A 20,828-nucleotide genomic window follows, 5' to 3' on the forward strand; every position below is an offset into this window, starting at 1 on the left:
AAAAAAATATATTATTAAAACACAAAATCACATGCATTCTTAATGGTAGACCTGTTATTTCTATCTATTTAGCAGATAAACTTTTTACTCAGGTAGATTATTAATGAGTTATAGGTTTCTCTCACAAGAAATTTAAAGAAACTACACAGAGAACAATCCCTGTTGTATTTGTTCAATGGAACAATAGAACTGCCTAAAGTTTAAATGGACAGGTAACTATCAGGTGAAACTATGGAAAGGTACAATTGGGTTCGCAATGAATGTTATACAGTTTTAAAAATTACAAATGATAACATAAAAACATTGCATGAGTAACAATCTTCTTAATGTTCCGACTTGTTCCGCGACTTAATTAAAATTTATTTCGACCTAGATACAAAACTGAAATACTTCTATATTCATCGATTTGTATTCATCTACAACAACAAAAAATGTGTCACAGCAGGAAAAAATAATATTTCTCTTTTGTTGGATTGGGAAGCCGATAAGGGCCATTCAAAAAAAAAAATTTATGTCGTAATTACGACATAGCATGTCGTAATTTCGACATAACATGTCGTTATTACGACATCGCTATGTCGTAATTTCGACATAACATGTCGTTATAACGACATCGCTATGTCGTAATTTCGACATAACATGTCGTTATAACGACATCGCTATGTCGTAATTTCGACATATCATGTCGTAATAACGACATCACTATGTCGTTAAAACGACATAGCTATGTCGTAATAACGACATCGCTATATATAAAAGAATATGTATTATGATTGCCAAGAGACTAAATGACACAGAAATTAACAACTATAGGTCATCATAATGCCCACAATAATTAGAAAAGCCCCCGATTAGTCAGCTATAAAAGAGGTAGAAAAGATACCAAAGGGAGAGTCCCCGAAATGCTGTGCGGCAGACAGTGTTATTAATTAATTATTAGCTCCCTTGGTAAAACTCCAAATTTCATATTTAATGTATTTCATTGTTAAATAATTTACATGAAGCTTAATAAGTACATATTTGTTAATTGCATAGACTTTGCTATTTGAATTCATTGGTTAAAGATATTTATTTATATTGTAAAGTTTAATATTTGCATCGTCGCAAAATCTTTGGTTACCTTCTTTGAATAGATTCAGTGAGAAACTTATATATTTTATAGATCCCATGTAATTAGACCATAACGCCGACCGTGCAAGGGCTGTATAGCCAGTCAAGGTCGTGAAAAGCTTCCATATAAACATAATTAGACCGACCGTGTATGCTAGGTCTAAACATTCATTCCTACCAAGGCAAGTCAAGCTATCCATCTCCCTACAAATAGTTGCAAACTTCAAGGCTTTTCGTAATAAGGTTGAATTGAAGTATTGATTGCTCTAATTCTACTTTCAAACGTTGGGCACGATGTTCCTACAACGCCTAGGATTTAAAACAAAATCTTCAAAATGTCATCCGCAAAACAAAATAAATATAAAAAATGTTAGAAAACACGAAACAATATTGTGACAAATTCAGTATATGTTTTAAATTGTGTTTTTACAGCTCTTGATCATATACTAAGTAATATCTAGTTTATTGAGGATTAAAATAAGAAAGCTATGTGAAAAAAACGGATGTCCAACGTTACATTTATGAAAAACTGTTTTAACTCTTATGTATAGTGATCCTATTTCTTATTCTCTGATCTTCTTGATTCTTGGCAGGAACAACTACATGTGTTGGTTCTCTGTGCCGTTAAAGCCGTTATTTTGCAAAATTTCATTTGACTCGGTGGCTGCATATTAAGCTGGAATAAGAAAAATGTCCAACGACGTTTTTCATTAACTCAACGACTGAAAGAAAAAAAAAAGTATAGTGCATGTTGCTATAGACTGCGCCCGGGGACATAGGTTCGACACAGGTTAAATTTTGCAATTTTTATTAATCGTTTATAGCTTTTAACGATTTATTTAAAAGAATTGGGAAATGGGGAAAACATCCCATTACATGAACTTCGTCCAACTTTTGCAAAGACAAATTGGAGACACCAAGACAGTCCTCTAAATGTAAAATGCGAATTGAAATTTATGTTACGGAAGTACTCCGAAATAGATCATTTAAAGTCGTCACTTCAGTAAGGTGCAATCACCAATATTAAAAGACTTAATACCAGTTCACGGAATGTTTTACTTCGCGATTTGTCCTGCTATTCATGTTATAACTGTCGTGATGAAAATAATTCCTGTACTAGCGAAGCCGGAACTTTTCGTCAATATAAACTTGTGCATGAAATGGAGGTAATTGAAAGACGAATCCCAAACAGCAACGAAAACCGTTTCATCGAATTAATAAAAACCCGGGATTATATCTGCCGTTTTCGCAGACGATCCAGGAGTAGATTACTATATTTTAGAATGTATATCAGAAGTTAAACGCTATAGATGACTTGGGAAATAATTCCCAAGCCAAGGTTCAAGTAATTGAAGGGGTGTATTTCGACAACTTATGTGCCAGTGAAAATACAATTCTATTCAAATTTAACCAAGGGTAAAAATGTTCCATTTACTTGCAGAGTGTCAGATATATTTGTATTGGTTGAATTAAGATATAGAAATTTTACAATGACAGATGATTTGCACCTTGAAAGTTAAACATCCTATGATAAAACAAAAATATGGAAAACCGTATACATGTACTTCCGTCCCATCTTTCCTTCCTACATTACTTGCGACAGTACTGCATTTTTAGTTGAAATAACTTAAACGGTAAACATTATTAAATCGATTTCCACAACTCGAGGTAATTTTTGATAAAATGACATCACAAAACGAACAGAACCAGAATCAACCAACAGAATAAAAAAACGAATAAAACTTGCAAAAAATAAACGAAGTCAAAACCCCTCTTCGACGCCGCAAAAAAAGTGTAACGTCGTGTTGTAGGAATGTCGTGCCCAACGTTTGAAAGTAGAAATAGAGCTATCAATACTTCAATTCACCCTTATTACAAGAAGCCATGTAGTTTGCGTTTATATGAAGGGAGATGGAATACTTGGCATGCAATGTCAGTCCTCATATATTTCCACGTTTTATTTGTTTATTTCATACTTGTCTGGCTGTACAGCCCTTCCACGGCAAGTACCTTATAAAACTAAGACGGGATTTTAAAAATATATAAGTTTCTCACTGAAGGTATCCAAAGATTTTGCGACGATGCAAATATTAAACTTTACAATATAAATAAAAAATCTTTAACCAATGAATTCAAATAGCAAAAGCTATGTAATTAACAAATATATACTTATTAAGCTTCATGTAAATTATTTAACAATGAAATACATTAAATATGAAATTTGGAGTTTTACCAAGGGAGCTAATAATTAATTAATAACACTGTCTGCCACACAGCATTTCGGGGACTCTCCCTTTGGTATCTTTCCTCCATCTTTTATAGCTGACTAATCGGGGGCTTTTCTAATTATTGGGGGCATTATGATGACCTATAGTTGTTAATTTCTGTGTCATTTAGTCTCTTGGCAATCATAATACATATTCTTTTATATATAGCGATGTCGTTATTACGACATAGCTATGTCGTTTTAACGACATAGCGATGTCGTTATTACGACATGATATGTCGAAATTACGACATAGCGATGTCGTTATAACGACATGTTATGTCGAAATTACGACATAGCGATGTCGTAATAACGACATGTTATGTCGAAATTACGACATGCTATGTCGTAATTACGACATGCTATGTCGTAATTACGACATAAAATATTTTTTTTGAATGGCCCTTATCGGCTTCCGTAATACGGAGTAGATTGTAAATGTTTTGTTATAATGCTGACATACGCAAATTTTAACATTCAGACTAGATTTTGACATGGTAAAGTGGGCGTAGTTATGAACAAAAATATATTCAGTGAAAGAAGATGAATATAAAATGTTAATTGCCCGTAATTCTTCATGATAATGTCTTACCTTTAAATCTTACTATTATATGATTATAAAAAAGATTCGTATGACAACATGATCGTTCAAAAATGTATACTGTAGTTCGTAACTTCTTTTCTATAAATATCTATTCCCAGTTACTATCCATGTATCAACTTGATAAAATCTTGTCTATTGATAACAGATCAAAACAACATAGATAACATTAAATCAACGGTTAAAAGTGCAGGAAAGTACAAATTATTTTTTTTTAAACCGTAGTATATATTTTGTGTACAAGATGTAAGTTTGTACAAATTATAATTTGTTTAGGGTTTGGTGCAAGTTATAAGTCTTTTGACACATACCTTTTTACACCAGGTGATAAAATTTTGTCTTTTAAAATGTATCAGTTTAATATTTTAAATTCAAATGTATATACCTAAACCTAATATTTTGTACTATTCTCGTTGCCATTATACTGGAAAATAAGGATACCTAAATGGTTAAAATTATAATTTTTTTTCTCTCCTTATACCAAAATCATATCCATTAATAGTATTTTTGTGTTATTCTAATGTTTTTGTATCAATGCTCAATATTAAAGACTGTATTATGTAATCAAAATTGTATGATAGAAATATGCGAAACAAAAGACTTTGCTTGCATCATCCATTTGTGTTAAGCGGTTCATAAAACACTGATAATACTGATGTACGAAAAAAAAATCTGTACAAATTATGATGGGCTTGTACATTGCTCATCAGATAGAAACAGAAGCATGAGAAGGGAATACTTTAAAAAGACAATCCACAAATCATGTCTGTCAAGTTTCATAAAAAAAGACGTTGTAGTTTCAGATTTAAAGGTTTTAATGGAGTTCATATGTGTTAGTCGGAGTAAATGCCGATATTATTGGCATTCTGTAACATTACATGAGGGGCTACTGTAGAAAGTGTTCGGGTATATCATTCACTTAAATGTTCAAATAATTGTTCTCTGTAGTCCAAAGATTCGACCAACCTTTGCAAATCAAAATGACTTTTCCGACCAACCTTTCCCCGAATTGTATTGTACACTTGGAAGGGACACAGTTAGCAGGTCCAATACCATTAAAAGGGTCATAAGATGCCAAATTCTGATTTGAATCAAACTATCATATTTGATTCATAACATACTAAAACGTATATCCAAATTACAATGACTCTGAAATAAATAATTAGCAATGCATAAAGTCGATAATGCATATCAACATTATGTGTTTATTATAGTCTAGACCACATCTGATTAACCATGCATCGAGATGACCTCCGAATGCTTCCGACAGTCACATAACCCGATATAAACATCAACATAAATATGAATAAGTAGCGACTTTAATTGGAATTTTCTAGGTCTGTTTGATTTGTTTCAATTAAAAAAAAAGTTAATCCTTATTTTGCCAGTCAAAGAAATTGTTCACCATTGTTTTACTTTCAATTTTGACATTCCTTTCCTTCTAATGGTTGAACATGACTTCTACATAAGTTACCGAGGTCGATTTATGCACTTGCAACTGAATAATTCATTATAGCGATGTGTCTATGCTTATTTTGACAAAATTGAACTAAAAGCAAATGATTATTCTTTTATTTCATTGATGATTGAAAAAAAGGAAAATTATGTCTTTTTAATTTTTGTTTATTTTTCTTATGGCTAATGCCCCTTTTATCAATGTTTTTCGTTTTCGTTTTGTTTTGTTTTTCTTTTCCCTGTTTTTTTTAAATATTAAATTATTAGTATATTTGACTTTTAACATATAACGTGATTAAATTATCAATATAAGGATACGGATAGCAAACTGCACATTGCTAGAACACAAAATGACAAAAAAATATTGATGCCAATTAACAGAAAACGTAAAATATGTTAGGCTAACCAAGTCCCTGCATGTACTGCACTCCGGTCAAATCACACCTTATTGAATTATATTGACGTTTGTTAACATCGACATGGTGTGGTTTAATATTCACTGTTATTCCATATTGATAAAATATTTGTAGGTTTTTCTATATGAATGGGATTTTGAATAAATAAGCATATTCACCTGCGGGAAAGGATATTCACCGCGCAAAACGTCGCGTGCTTTTACGTGTATAATTTTGGTAAAAACGTTTGATGTACAATTGGTTTTGGTAAATATTTTCCATTACATTCATTTTTCTCGGAATATGGAATAAAACATTTACTGTCTTTTGTTTCAGTAAATATGTGGTTTAATTGACTTTTGAAAATCTGATATTCACTTCGGCCGTTGGCCTTAGTGAATATCATTTTTTCAAAAGTCAATAAAACCCCACATTTACCTCATCAAAAGACAGTAATTGTATATTATTTTCTAACACTCTTGATACACTGGTAAACTGAATGTAACTCTTAAAAGAGGGACGAAAGATACCAGAGGGACAGTCTTAAAATTCACTAAACACTCTGGACATGAATTCATCATCATTTTGCAGATATTATCACGTGTCTATACCTTGTAATGTGAACTCCGGTATAGTGTCATAACAATTGCTGACGTAAAAAAGTTGGAGTTGGATAATTCAAAGAAAATTTAAGTGTTCGATGAAGTTATGAAAAAACAACTTTGTTGTAAGAATATAAATAAATAAATGATTATTTAACCATAATTTAACATTGTATGGACTTACTATACATATATTAATCTTCCAACAAGAAAACTGCTGAGATCACATGTATATTGATAACATATTGTAGACTTTTCTAGTGAAATACATTTTTAAAACATATATAGAAAATCTCCTGTAATCCCAAAATTAGCATAATTTGTCAGGATTACATAATCAATAAGGTGCGCACAGTTAAATTGTGGATCGAAGTGGAATAATAGTAAGGTGGTATGGGAGTCTAAGTTAAAAATGATAGAATTTGTTCATACTTTGCCAAAAGAGGGACGAAAGATACCAGAGGGACAGTCAAACTAAAGTCGAAAATAAACTGAATTAAAACACCATGGCTAAATTAAAAAGAGAAACAGACAAATAATAGTACAGGAAACGTAGTATATATATCGATATATTTTCAAAAATATAATAATAATTGAGAATATCAAAAGAAAAGATTGGATTACAGTAACCTTTCGGTTTGTTTTTTTTGGGGTTTTTTTTTGGTTAAAACACAAAATTGCAAACATCCATGTCGTTTCCTGCAGAAAATGTTCTATTTCAGAGTTACCTCCCCTTAAAATGTCATTTTAATAACATCAAATATCTAGCAAAAATGATCTCCACTTGTAAAAAATACTAAAAATATTAATATCTATAAAGTTATAACCTTATAATTTTTTTTCTTCTAAATGTAAATTCACATAAGTTATCTGTATTCCTGCATCAAATTTTGCTAAGTTGATTGAAATTTTGACCTTAGATTCTCTATGTTTTACAACCCAAGATGGCGAAAGACACCCTAATATAATATGTTTTATAGTGTTTAATTTGCTAAATTTTACTTAATAACAATCAAATGAACTTAAATTAACTTCCTTGTGAAAGAAAATTTTTATCTTATAAAAATCTTTCTGCTTTTAACTTTTTGTCTTCCCGTACAACATTTTTTGGTCGATCTGTTTTTATTTCGGCAAAATTTTTATTTTATTTGTAAATTTAAGTGGCTGTATGTGTTATAGCGTGACTGAATAATGTTTTCTAAATATGTCCAACTACTTAGTCTTTTCTAGTCTGTCACTGAAGTAGTTTCTATATGTGTCACTATATATACTGTTTAATTATAGTTCCGTACACCTTATCGCAGCAGTCAGAGGCGGATTTAGGGGGGTGGTGGCCCGGCCCCCCCCCCCATTTTGGGAAAAAAATTGGTTGCTTATATAGGGAATCATTGAAGCGTGACTGGAGCGGGTCCCCTCTTAGGTCAGTCAGTGGGCCCAGTGGTGGGCCCCCACTTATGTAAATTTCTGGATCCGCGACGCTATTTGTCCGCCATTAGTATTTACTGGATATTACACAGGTTCCCGTAAAATTTTGACGTCATAAAACAAAATATGTGACGCCACAATGGAAAAGTGATTGTTGCATGACGGCAAAAGTTCAAGCACCCGGGAATAGCGATAAGGTGTATTGTGAATTATCTTGTCTTGTGTGAATCTCACTTTAACAATAAATTGTTCCTTGATTTTATATCTTTATTTACACATGGAAGTTACTGTTTTGTGTTATTAATCATTTTGGTTGATTATCAGAGTCATGTAATAAAATTCAAAGATATTTTTAAATGACTCTGTAATCCGTGGAAAGTCATCATTGCTCTCACCGTACAGTTTCTAAATTTAGACAAAAGATGGAATTTCCGTTACGTCAAAATTAAATATGGCGAAATGAGAGGAAAATAATGTCAGGTCGCCCTCCAAATGATAGGTAAAACCCTGTCTTCTTATATGTGCACCATTGCATTAATTACAAATAACAACAGAGTAAGAAATTAGACTGCAAATCGATCGAACAGGTCCCAAACATCGACACAAAACTACCAAATACAGTATCCACTATTTTTTTTCATTTGTTTTGTTTTGAATTATAAATAAGGTTGCTAAAACGCAAATCCATGCCTCGTAGATTGGCAGATATGAGCATGAAGGTGTAATTAGTGTATGTTGTACATTGAAAGCACAGACACATGTGAATAATTTTAGTTTCAAGGAAAGTTGCACTTTGTTTATGTTTTAAAACCAAAGGGAGGGAACTCTACTGGTATTAATTCCAGAGGTGTTTACTTGTACGGATTGTCCGTATTTTACACGGATTTTTTCATAAAATTACTCAATACGGATTTGTCATGAAAAAGTACGGATTTTCTACCAACCCGGAAAAAAATCATAATTGCTTCCGTTTACGGCGATCGGTATCTAAAAGGCGCTTTTCTGACTGGAAATCGCCCCTCTTTTAAGCGCAAAATGATAGCGATCATGTTTATTTCATGGTCGGCATGGATCAGCCTCAGGATGCCGGCGTTTCTCAAAAACGCAAAAAAGTCAATAAAAGTTTTGAACAAGACCAAGCGCGTAAGAAAAGGAAATGCCTTCATAAGTACAAAGACTTGTACACTATTGAACTGAACCGGCAACGTTCCACCACTAAAGTAGAGGTTATGATGTGTGAGTTGATAGCAGAACTAAACCTACCCCTGTCATCTGCCGATACATATTCAACAAAGCATTTAAACTAATGTTTCCCGATTCTTATAAAATCGCAGGAGGTCAGTTTTTATTCTATTTTCTATGTGTAGGCAGGAGATGTGAATGATCCATATCTTATAAATGGATCTGTCCCACATGTCTCTTATTTTCTTTCTTACGAAACCCAACTTTATTGGCCTGGGCATATAGGGAGGGGCAGTGTTCCAGCTAGGTTTTCAAAAGGGCAGGGTGCCAATCCTGAAAAAGGGCATTTAACGCGCGATATGATAATATGAAAAGGGCATATTTTAATAAAAGATGTTAATCAAACATTTGTGTTTATTCGTTGAATCACAGGTTATACAAGAACAACATCTTTAGCCCATATAGAACTCTATCTTTCTACTTTTAAGGCTGAAAAACTTGTCAAGCAGCTTGTCACACAAGTTTTTTTATCATTGCTTGGCACAGTTGAACTTTATATGCAGTATGTTTTGAAAGGAGATCTGTTTCATACTGTTTCTATGGTCTACCACATTTTACCAGTTTCACCTTTCTACCCCTGCTGTGCTTGATGGCAATACAGCACAAAACAGCTGTGCTCAGTAAATTCACAATTTTAGGATATAAAGCAACAGTGAAAAATAGTATCAAAAATAAAGAATACAGAAAAAGATGACCAAGGCACCCTACCAACACTGCTACTAAGACCCTCTTTAACTTTTCCCATAACTCAAAATAAATACCTAAACATATATATTCTTAAGCAAGAAGTATGGAGACACATTTTAGAATATGTAAATGGGTTACTCAATGCTAGGAAAAACATCAGATTGAGTTATCTTTCTTTATTCGGGTGTGCTCCTTCTTTGGAGGATTATAAACAGTACATAAATATGATCACAATATGGCCGCCGATTTTGTTATTTTCGTATCAAAAATGAAGGCAGTCAATGACAAATACGTCTGAATTTTCTGTTTATTTTACAGAAAACAAGTGAAACAATGTCTTCAACGAGTTTATAATGGTTTTCCAACTTTCTGTCATTATGTTTCTTCCATGAAACTACGGTAAACATCGCAAATTGTGCCCAAGTTGTTGTATGCACATTTCTTCAAAGATAATTGCTGACTGACCGATTCTATTTGAACGAATTAATGTTGATGATCATTAATGACCCATCCGATAAACGGATTACCTATAACAACAGATTATGACACCAGTTGTAACCATTGATTAGCTTGGGGTGGTAAACAAAGTCATAACCTTTTCCCCAGGTAAAATTTAGTAATTAGCGTATCATATCAATACGCAAATTAATATGCAATCGATCTTCAAAAAAGGCAGGGCGCCCTGGAAACTGTAAAAAGGGCACAGGGCGCCACTCGAAAAAGGGCGGGCGCCGCGCCCTCTGAAAACGGCCTAGCTGGAACACTGGGGAGGGGTAATGAAATGTTAAAATCCTCGGAAGGGTGCTGCCGAAATATTTTTAGGGTTGGACTTAGTTTTTGTGGGGGAGGGAGGTAGAAGGAGGTCCTGAACTGTAGTGTTTTGAAATGAAATATTCCAGACCTGCAAACTTAAGCTCACCTTTTTTCAAATCATGCAAATTTTAGGTTATAATCTTTGTTGCAAAAAAATATCTGAATAAGACTGCAGATACTGTCAGAATGCAGGAAATTGCATCTAATTTTTCAAAAAAAATATGGGGGCATGCCCCCAAACCCCCCTAGATGGTTCGTGCCGCTTCGCGCGACTCAGCGAGAGTATTACTGACAACATTGCAAAACTACTGACAATTCTACTGAGAGACATCATGGTGGGTAAACAGGTCTGTAATTCTGATTTTTTTTTGTTCAATTCATTGTAGAGGAAGTTAAATTCAGATAATTTATTCTGACATATGACAATATAATTGTTTTAATCACTGACTGCTGCTCACCCAAGGTATATATACAATGTACCTGAATTCGTTATTGTAAGCTTAATTATATAAATTTTGTACCAGTGAAGTTTGAACCCTCAATCTCAGGATCTAAAGGCAGCGCTCTAACCAATTGAGACAAAGAAGATCTTCCCTAATTCATCTTGTTAGACTACCTTTATACCTCTATGTCTACAACACTCGCACTCCTTTCTTTTTTCGGGCTGCATACCATCCATTCGAGCAACTCGACTAGCCTACTGTACAACCCAAGACATCTACTCGGAAATCCACTGGCCTGTACATGTACCAGCAAGATTCAAACCCTCAATATTGAGATCTAAAGGCAGCGCTCTAATCAATTGAGCCAAAAAGTTTTTCCCTAACTCAACTAGTTAGACTAGTACTAACTTATACATGTACATGTTATATCTCAGGGTCTACAACAACATTGTTTTCGGCTTGTGAGTGAACATAGTGAATTAACATGTATTGATTTGATTTTCTTTTTTCATAACAATCTGATGTGAAGGAGTGAAGTTTATAAATTTATGTAGTTGTGTGTTGAGCATACCTAGGCCTGTCAGCAATTTGTAAATTCACATTATTTTAAAAAGCTACCTTAAATTTTGTTGCTGCATTTTCTTTTGTACTTCAAAAATAGTGTCATATATTAGAAGGTTGAGTTAATTAGCTCTTTTTCTTCTTTTCATTTGCATGATTTTTGTACTTATATTGTTGCATACACATATATATTGAAAAGAAAGTACAAGTTAAGTACAATGTACATGTACCAGAGGCGGATTTAGAGGGGGGGGCCCGGGCCCCCCCTTTTTGGGAAAAAAATTGGTTGCTTATATAGGGAATCATTGAAGCGTGACTGGAGCGGGCCCCCTCTTAGGTCAGTCAGTGGGCCCCCACTTATGAAAATTTCTGGATCCGCCACTGCATGTACAGCTATAACTCAGCTACAAAAATGAACATGTACTAGTAAATTGTGTTTAGAATACTAGTTTGAAAATATGGACAAAGAAGGACATTGATCTCATTCCTGGTGAAAAATCAGGGTTGGCAAAAACCCGGGTTTTATGAGTATTGCCCAGCCCAGTGGGAAATACTGGGAAAACCCGGGTTTTACTGGGTTTTAATGGGTAATACTGGGCAATACTGGGTACATGTAATATAAAATACTGGCCTGAATTTTAAAGAGGATTCAGTAATCAAACTCAATTGCAATACATTTAAGATATTTATAAACACATTTTGATTTTTAAATTAGTTTACTTGTTTGAGAGTGATACATTTGAAAAAGTACTATTCTTGCAACTATGAGACAAGTAAAAATGTAGGCACACATTACACAAATATTAATGGAAAAGGCCTTTATCAATAATTCTCTTCTGAAAGTCTATTAAATCACCCTCTCGTCTAGATTGGCCAAACTGTTAACATAAATACAAAGAATTCATTTTTCAAATGTATATATCTTACATTGAGAATTAACAAGAAAATGTAAGAAAAAATACTTTTGCATAATTTATATGTACATCACTAATTAATAAGTAATTATTCAGATTAGTACATTGATATGTTTATATAACAATATTCAGCCTTTTCATTTCTATAAGGGTTAATGACTAGACCCTGTAGGGTGTTTATTTAGCAATATGATTGCATAGACATTTAAATTTATAATTCACATAAACACTGCTATAAAATTCATTTTTTTTTAAAGTTTGGATAGTTGAAACAATACATTGAAATTAAGGGCATATCCAACAGTTTCAGGGGAGGTAATAAGAAACGTAACCGTCGTCTATAGTTTCCCGTAATTTCACGGTGTTTCAACGACGTCATAATGGCCGTCTGGAAAGGGCGGTTTCTTTCCTCTAGGGAAAGGGCACGGCGGGAATCGGCAAAAAACTCGTACAGAATATTACCAGAACTAGAACTCAAAACTTTAAAGATATCTTTGTCCTTTTGGTCTATTTATATAAAAGAACTGCAATTGTCTTAATCCTAATTACTAGACCATACTCACTTAAGTTTCCGTTTTCTTAAAATTATCTTCAATACAGTAGAAAACAACGACAGCAAATGCGTAATGATTTATTATTGCAGTAGAATGTAACACAAATTGTCAGTATAGTTCTTTCCCAAACTTTTCCGAGATCATTGTCATTCAGGATAGAAAACTCAAAGTTTGGTTTTTCTTGAGAAAGATGAAATAAAAATGGTTTCTTGAGAAAGATGAAAAAAAATGGTTTCTTGAGAAAAATAAAATACTGCGTAAACTAACATTTATCATGCATCTAGCTTTGCGTTGAAGTGCTAATATGTATACAGTAGCTCTTTAAATGAATACGACCTTTAACCGGTATAAACAATGTAAAACAAAAGATGACACAGTAATAAAAAAATATTGAAATAGGAAAACATTGTAATATATAAAAATAAAATTGAGAATGGAAATGGGGAATGTGTCAAAGAGACAACAACTCGACCAAATAAAAAACAACAGCAGAGGGTCACCAACAGGTCTTCAATGTAGCGAGAAATTCCCGCACCCGGAGGCGTCCTTCAGCTGGCCCCTAAACAAATATATACTAGTCCAGTGATAATGAACGCCATACTAATTTCCAAATTGTACACAAGAAACTAAAATTAAAATAATACAAGACTAACAAAGGCCAGAGGCTCCTGACTTGGGACAGGCGCAAAAATGCGGCGGGGTTAAACATGTTTGTGAGATCTCAACCCTCCCCCTATACCTCTAGCCAATGTAGAAAAGTATACATGTATACACTGACATACAAGTAGAAAATATCTGACGATGTTAGTGTTTACTTATGTATGAGGAAACAAGTATAATTTAACAAAAAAAAAACAGTGTAGGTCTTGACTAATTAGACACGCCCTCTTAAGTCAGCGGGTCCATAACAGGATAGGAAAAAAAAAACAGCCATCGAAATACCATAATTCAAAATGGGGGGGGGGGGGCTTATAGCTTAACTCACGATTTTGATCACTATTCAACTTTATCTAGTACGGCATACGTTTTACCACTAGTACACTCTTTATATCTTGATAATGTATCAATCATTTACTTCAGATCCACTCTCACCTCGTCGTAAATATGCGTGATATACTTGCCACTGGAGGACGGGAGCAATCAATTCATCAGTTTCATATAGTGATGCATATTCATATAGTGATGCAACTGATAATTGTCTCAAACACTTTCAAACAGTATTCCAGTTTTGACATTTTATTTTTATTTTATATCTTATTTCTAAACGAAAATTTTAGAATTTCTTTCCGCATCTTTCTCTTTGAATTTATTTGTTTGGATAATCAATAATAATATAGTAATCTACATCAGTGGTTACATTGTGTGCAGCCAAACTATGTAGAGGGCAGTAGAACAGACAACCATCTCCATTGTGTATATATGCAATAACTCATATATTGAAGCGTAAAACCACGGCAGTCAGGCTCGTTTAGGTGGAAAAATTACTGTGTCAATTTCATATACTTATATATTGTAAATATGTCATAAAAGCAAAAACACACAAAAAAAATGGCCACAATTTATAATAACATTCAACATTTTTCGGCATTTTCGTTTATTCTCAAGTTAATGTCTTACTGATCTGTTTTGTTAATCAAATTATTATTTTTCATCTACAACTGCAAAAGGCGCAACAGATGCAACTTATTTGAAGATTAATGTGACCTTTGTTGTTGTTTATAGATTTTATTCGAAGTTCGTATATCCCTTCAACCATTTATTTAGATGGTATTTTATCGTATAGATAGCGCGAAACTCTCCTTACTCTATGCATCTGATATAACGAAATTTTTATTTCGACTAAACGAGGCTGCAAATTTATACATCCGAGCAGCTAAATGGCCGCACCCAATTTTAGCAAATATATACACGTAACTGTCGGACTGGAGCAGTCCAGAGATGTGAATATTTCTATACCCAATCAATCCTTTTTTTATGAAAAAGATTTTAAAGGTATACATTAATACGACAGCAACCCAACGACACATATAATTCAAAACACTAAGAATATAAGAGTCAACATACAGATTTTTTTATAGCTGGAAGCCTGTAAAGAAAAAAACATAAACTGCAATACGAATATATAATACGGAGTCGGTGAGATTTTAGACAAGTGTTTGGTTGCAAAATTTCACGTGCTCTTTATTGATTTCGATATGTGAAATTATGGACAGTGTAATATAAATCAGTGTAAGAAAAAGACTTCTTTGTAAAGTAACGATAAAATAAATAATGATTATGGATGACGGACGTCAAGTGGCATATTAAATGAATAATCAGAACAAAAATGTAAATATAATATGAAAATTAACCATGCTTTGTACTAAAGACCGACACAAAGAAACGGATTTCTAACGTGTAATACGTTTGTTTTAAAAGAGGGATGAAATATACCAGAGCTGGGGACTATTTCAGTAGTTTGTAATTCCATGGTTTGCATGTTTCACACCCGGGTTTCACAATTTTGACGAACACATAGTAAAGCTAACTGAATTATTATCTCGTACAGATACTGGTCCATTAAATATAATAAGATGCGATATGAGTGCTATCGAGACAGCTATCAAACAAAGTCACAGTGTAAAATTAAATTTGTCTGTGACACCGTCGCACTGCCTTTGAAAAAGTAGCGGGGAAATATAACGTTACGTCCCGAAACGTCTTTTTAATTTTTGGCACAATTGTGAGGCTTACGGAAGGGATTGAGGAAACAATATTATATTACTCGATTTTTCTCAAAAACGAGTATGGTGACAAATATTTTTCAAAACGTTATTACGTTCCATTTTTTTCAAAGAATAACATATCTTACTTTGGTCAAATCGACACCGTTAGAAATATTTAAAAAAATCAAAAATGTGCATTTCAAATGCTCATTTCTTGCCGTTGTTTTGGTCGACCATAACGCTTCTGGCTTTATTTGAGTAAGAATTAATGCTTTAAATGGTAAAGTTATATTTTTCTTACCATCTTGAATTATTTTGCTTTAATTTGAGCCCAATTATATAAGTATATGTTGATTAGAAAATCATATTTATTTTTTTTAAATGAAAAACGTTTTTTACTCCAAAATTGCAAAAATGTTCAATTTTCAGCAGCATTTTTTGCAAAAATGAAATCGACATCATATATTTTTTTTGGCAAAATTTGATTCTCTGTCAATTGAACAATGAAATATCTTAAAGGGAAAAAATTCTCACCGTCAGAAATAAACTGTTGGATATGCCCTTAACAAGGTATTAATAATCCTAAAATATTCAAATTTTGTTTTCTGCCTACATAGAAGTAGTGGAGAAAAGAATGAAATTGAATTTTCAATCTTCTAGAAAAATGACTTTCAATGGTTATCTGTATAAAATGTATATATTTAGCTATAATACTATGAAACTATAACAAGACTTTACTATTTTGTGTTAAAAGAAGCTTAAAAAGTCTTATTGCCCAGTATTACCCAGTATTACCCATTTCTGGGAGTATTGCCCAGCCCGGGAAAACCCGGGAAACAGTACATGTATCTTCTCAATCATTTGATGATTTTAATGATCAGTATGACAACAAGATAACTAATGCTTTAATTTGTCATTCAGGCTTATCAACGATCTGATATCTATGAGTCTGTGTGTGTATTGCAGACTTTACAAAAGGCATGTTATATACCCACAGGTTTTATTTCTATCCATAGTCATGATAGTCGACCTTCTTGTGGCTAAGCATGAAGACTAAATTAATTGTCATGGATTTATAAAAGTGCATGCGGATATATGTGTTGACGTCTTTTCTATTATATTTCTGTGTTATGGTAAAGAAAATTAATCACCGCCTTCATTTATCAGATTTGATTTCGTTCAAAGTAATCAGTACGATATTTTACGTTTGAAGTTAGATTCATAACAAACCTGACATAGTTTTATAATATAGTTAATTGCTACCTCAGTTTTATATTAATAAGAATTAAAATGTGCTTTGTTATTAAATGCAATATCAGTATTTAGTTCAAATATATAATCTTAAATAATCCTAATTCTAATGACGTCATTTTTTCGTCATTTTTCATTTTTTGATGCTCTGTTTTACTAATTCTAATGACGTCATTTTTTCGTCATTTTTCAGTTTCAAATAGGACGTCACTTGGCGTAGAGGTTTAAACGTATTCGGATGTGTCTACTTTTGTGTTTCAAATGTCTGGTTATGTAAATGTATTTCAGTTGTTTCCTGTAATTAGTTAATACTTCAGCTTTATCATGTACATCTTTTGAATATTCATTTTATTAAATTTACTGTTTGCAAAAGTATAAATTACTCTAAATTATAGGGATTTTCTGGTAACTTAACGGAAAACCCTTGCCGTTTTTGGCACAACCTTTTTGATCTTTTGGTCCTCGATGCTGTTCAACTTTGTACTCGTTTCGGCTTTCAAACTTTTGTATCTGTGCGTCACACATAGGTCTTGTGTGGACAAAATACACTTCTGGCGTATTAAAATTTTGAACTTGTTGCCTTTTGTTGGCTGTTGTTCGTGTGATTCTTTGTCTATTGTGTTCTCCAATTTATTTATATTGTAGTCCTGTGTTGTCATTTTGATGTTATATTTCACATGGCCATAAAAGTGCGAGGTTTGGCATGCCACAAAACCAGGTTCAACCCACCATTTTTTCCTTTAAAAATGCCCTGTACCAAGTCAGGAATATGGTCATTGTTATATTATAGTTTGTTTCTGTGTGTATTACATTATAACGTTGTGTCGTTTGTTTTCTCTTATTTTTGAGTGTAAATTCACATTGCGATAAGACGTGTCACGGTACTTGTCTATCCCAAATTCATGTATTTGGTTTTGATGTTATATATATATGTTATATTTGTTATTCTCGTGGGATTTTGTCTATATGTGTTACATTTTAGTGTTATGTCGTTGTTCTCCTCTTATATTTAATGCGTTTCCCTCGGTTTTAGTTTGTTATCCCGATTTTGTTTTTTGTCCATGGATTTATGAGTTTTGAACAGCGGTATACTACTGTTGCCTTTATATATACCTACATGTATTGTTGAATTTATCAATGAGCCACACTTTTTTCATTAACCATGTTAATATAGGATTAAACGCCTTTTTAAAGGAATTTATTGGTGTATAAACTCAACCAATTCACTCACAAACAAATAAAAGTCCAAAGGACTTTTATGATATGTTTGTGAGTGACTAGGTCCAGTTTATTTGTACACCAATAAATTCCTTTAAAAGGGCTTTATTGGTGTATAAACTCGACCAACTCACTCACAAACAAATAACAGTCTAAAGGACTTTTATGATATGTTTGTGAGTGACTTGGTCCAGTTTATTTGTACACCAATAAATTCCTTTAAAAAGGCTTTATTGGTGTATAAACTCGACCAATTCACTCACAAACAAATAACAGTCTAAAGGACTTTTATGATATGTTTGTGAGTTACTTGGTCCAGTTTATACACCAATAAATTCCTTTAAAAAGGCGTTTAATCCTTATAATTCTTTAAAATTGGACAGTCTGATTTTAACAAAAGATAGGGAATATATTTTTCTACATTCATTACCTCTATCACATGTAAAATGTAATTTATGTCATTGAATAGGCCTGGCGCATGAATATATTTGTAGGTTAACGCAAAAATATGTGCTCAAAGAAATTTGCTATCTGTAAATTGCAAAATCTCTTATAATCATTCAAATGCGTGTTTTTGTGTATAATTTTATTTAACGATTAACGTGCAGTGAAAATAAATTTTGTTTACGTCTGTGTTATTATCGCTGCCCTCTTGTTAACATTGGTTACGAAAAGAAGTTCGGTCAACATCGTCTATCGAAAAATAACCAACGTCAAGATCAACTACCGGAAGTCCTATCGACCAATCATATCAACGTATTCCCTAATATGCAAATCATATAAGAATTATCCTGCATTAAAACCTTCTTGCAAACAAAAATTTGTCTACCATATGATCACAATTTTTACAATTCTGACATAAAGTTTGAAACATGTAGACAGATTGAAAATACAACTCAAAATTCTAAACAAGTCGTCTGAATCAGGAAAGTTGGCAGAAATGATGTTGGGTCAATAAGTTTCAACCTTATCTTTTTTCTAACTTTTTTGGAGAAGTTGCTAGAAAAAAAACTTATCTGACCTCTTAACTCCCTTGCCCAAATTCAAATTTAAAAATCTTACATATTGATAATGTGCGCAATCACACTTTGGACTGTTATCATACATTTTTCACAAGATGAAAGAAGTGATTTGATGTGTTATAATATATATGAATGAGTCTGTCATCATGGTCATGTCTGTATAACTAAATAAAAAATATTACATCAAACCTCTCATTGTTTTTAAAGGATATTCATGTTATTTGTCATTCCAACGTGTTCAAAGTAAGTTCTCTGACTCTGACTCAATGCAACTACCATATGGAGTTTATGATGGATTAAATTATTATCACTTCCTATGCCATATCCTTGGGTTCTCATCAGCTACATTTATATCCTCATCCCCTCCCTTAAATATTATTCATTTGTCTGGCTTTTTTTTATCTAAAATAAAATGAAGAAAACATGTTTTATCTTATTTTTACAATGGATTTTGCAAAAACAGAATACATGTACATTGTATTTTTATTTAATTCCTATTTTCCCCTCAAAATTACTGTACAAGGGAAGATAACTCCAATATTGTAAAGTTCTATAATAAGGAAATATGAAGTGTATTTAATATAAATGAAAGGTTATAGGGTATCCATGTATGATACAAAATCAGTACATATACATTTATTCAGATGTAAAAAAAACACAAAAAGCTAAGGAACAACATGTACAGAAAACTTTAATAGTTGTTTGTCATATCAAAGTCACAGTGAGGCCTTCGTTTGTCATATCAAAGTCACAGTGAGGCCTTCGTTTGTCATATCAAAGTCACAGTGAGGCCTTCGTTTGTCATATCAAAGTCACAGTGAGGCCTTCAACACAAATCAAAGACTATCACCTTACTGCAACTTTACCTTTTATGTTTTGTAGCATGAAAACAGGTCCTGTGACCACAACTTTAATCTTTATTTTTCGAAAGTACTTAGTAGAGGTACATATACATGATGTATCTTATCCATGTTATCTGAATATTCTGTTGTTTTCTTTCTATCACTCAAAATAAGTTTTTTTTATGTTTTATCCATACACAATTTTTCACAACTTATATATATAATTATATCTTTAAAAAAACAAAAAAAAACAACATGACCCATAGCTTTTTTTATTTTTGAGAAAAGCATGATACAAACTGCATTTTGGCAAATTATCAAAATATTCAACAATTTTGATTCATCCCCCCTTCCCTATCTACACATGTACAAAAAAAATACATTGTACCTTAAAGATGTTTTAGGAAAAATCTTGATAAAATTAAAACAAGTGAACTAGATCCAGAAGGCAATATTTTGGCTCCTAATTGACAGTCTTATTGTATTATTGCATTGCATCAAGTTTTGTAAAACTATGCAAGATGTGTAATTCTGGCTCCATAACAAGTGCGGAGACAGCTGGGGGACACCCAATGAAGGGATTAGCTACACATTTTCATATTTTGGTAGCGAGGACATCAAGTATCAAACAGGGTAGTCGAACTTGCTGGTATTATACAGTGATAACACACTGATATATCAACCAAGTCAGGTATTTTTATCAAATGAATATACATGGTGTA

The 20,828-nt window shown here is 32.7% G+C and overlaps 1 protein-coding gene across 5 annotated transcripts in view; it reads left to right on the forward strand.

The window, feature by feature from the left end:
- The first annotated feature begins 8,268 nt into the window (after positions 1 to 8,268).
- LOC139527769 (nuclear receptor corepressor 1-like) overlaps positions 8,269 to 20,828 on the forward strand; it is an 85,772-nt gene continuing 73,212 nt past the window's right edge. For 4 of the 5 annotated variants that reach the window (XM_071323426.1, XM_071323428.1, XM_071323427.1 and 1 more), the window contains exon 1: positions 8,276 to 8,353. In XM_071323426.1, the coding sequence (XP_071179527.1) occupies positions 8,328 to 8,353 (26 nt within the window). In that variant the 5' untranslated portion in view covers positions 8,276 to 8,327. Of the gene's footprint in view, positions 8,354 to 20,828 lie in introns of all 5 variants that reach the window. The other variant, XM_071323429.1, reaches the window with a different exon arrangement.

The sequence above is a fragment of the Mytilus edulis genome, chromosome 6 (assembly GCF_963676685.1).
Source record: "Mytilus edulis chromosome 6, xbMytEdul2.2, whole genome shotgun sequence".
Taxonomy (NCBI): Eukaryota; Metazoa; Mollusca; class Bivalvia; order Mytilida; family Mytilidae; genus Mytilus; species Mytilus edulis.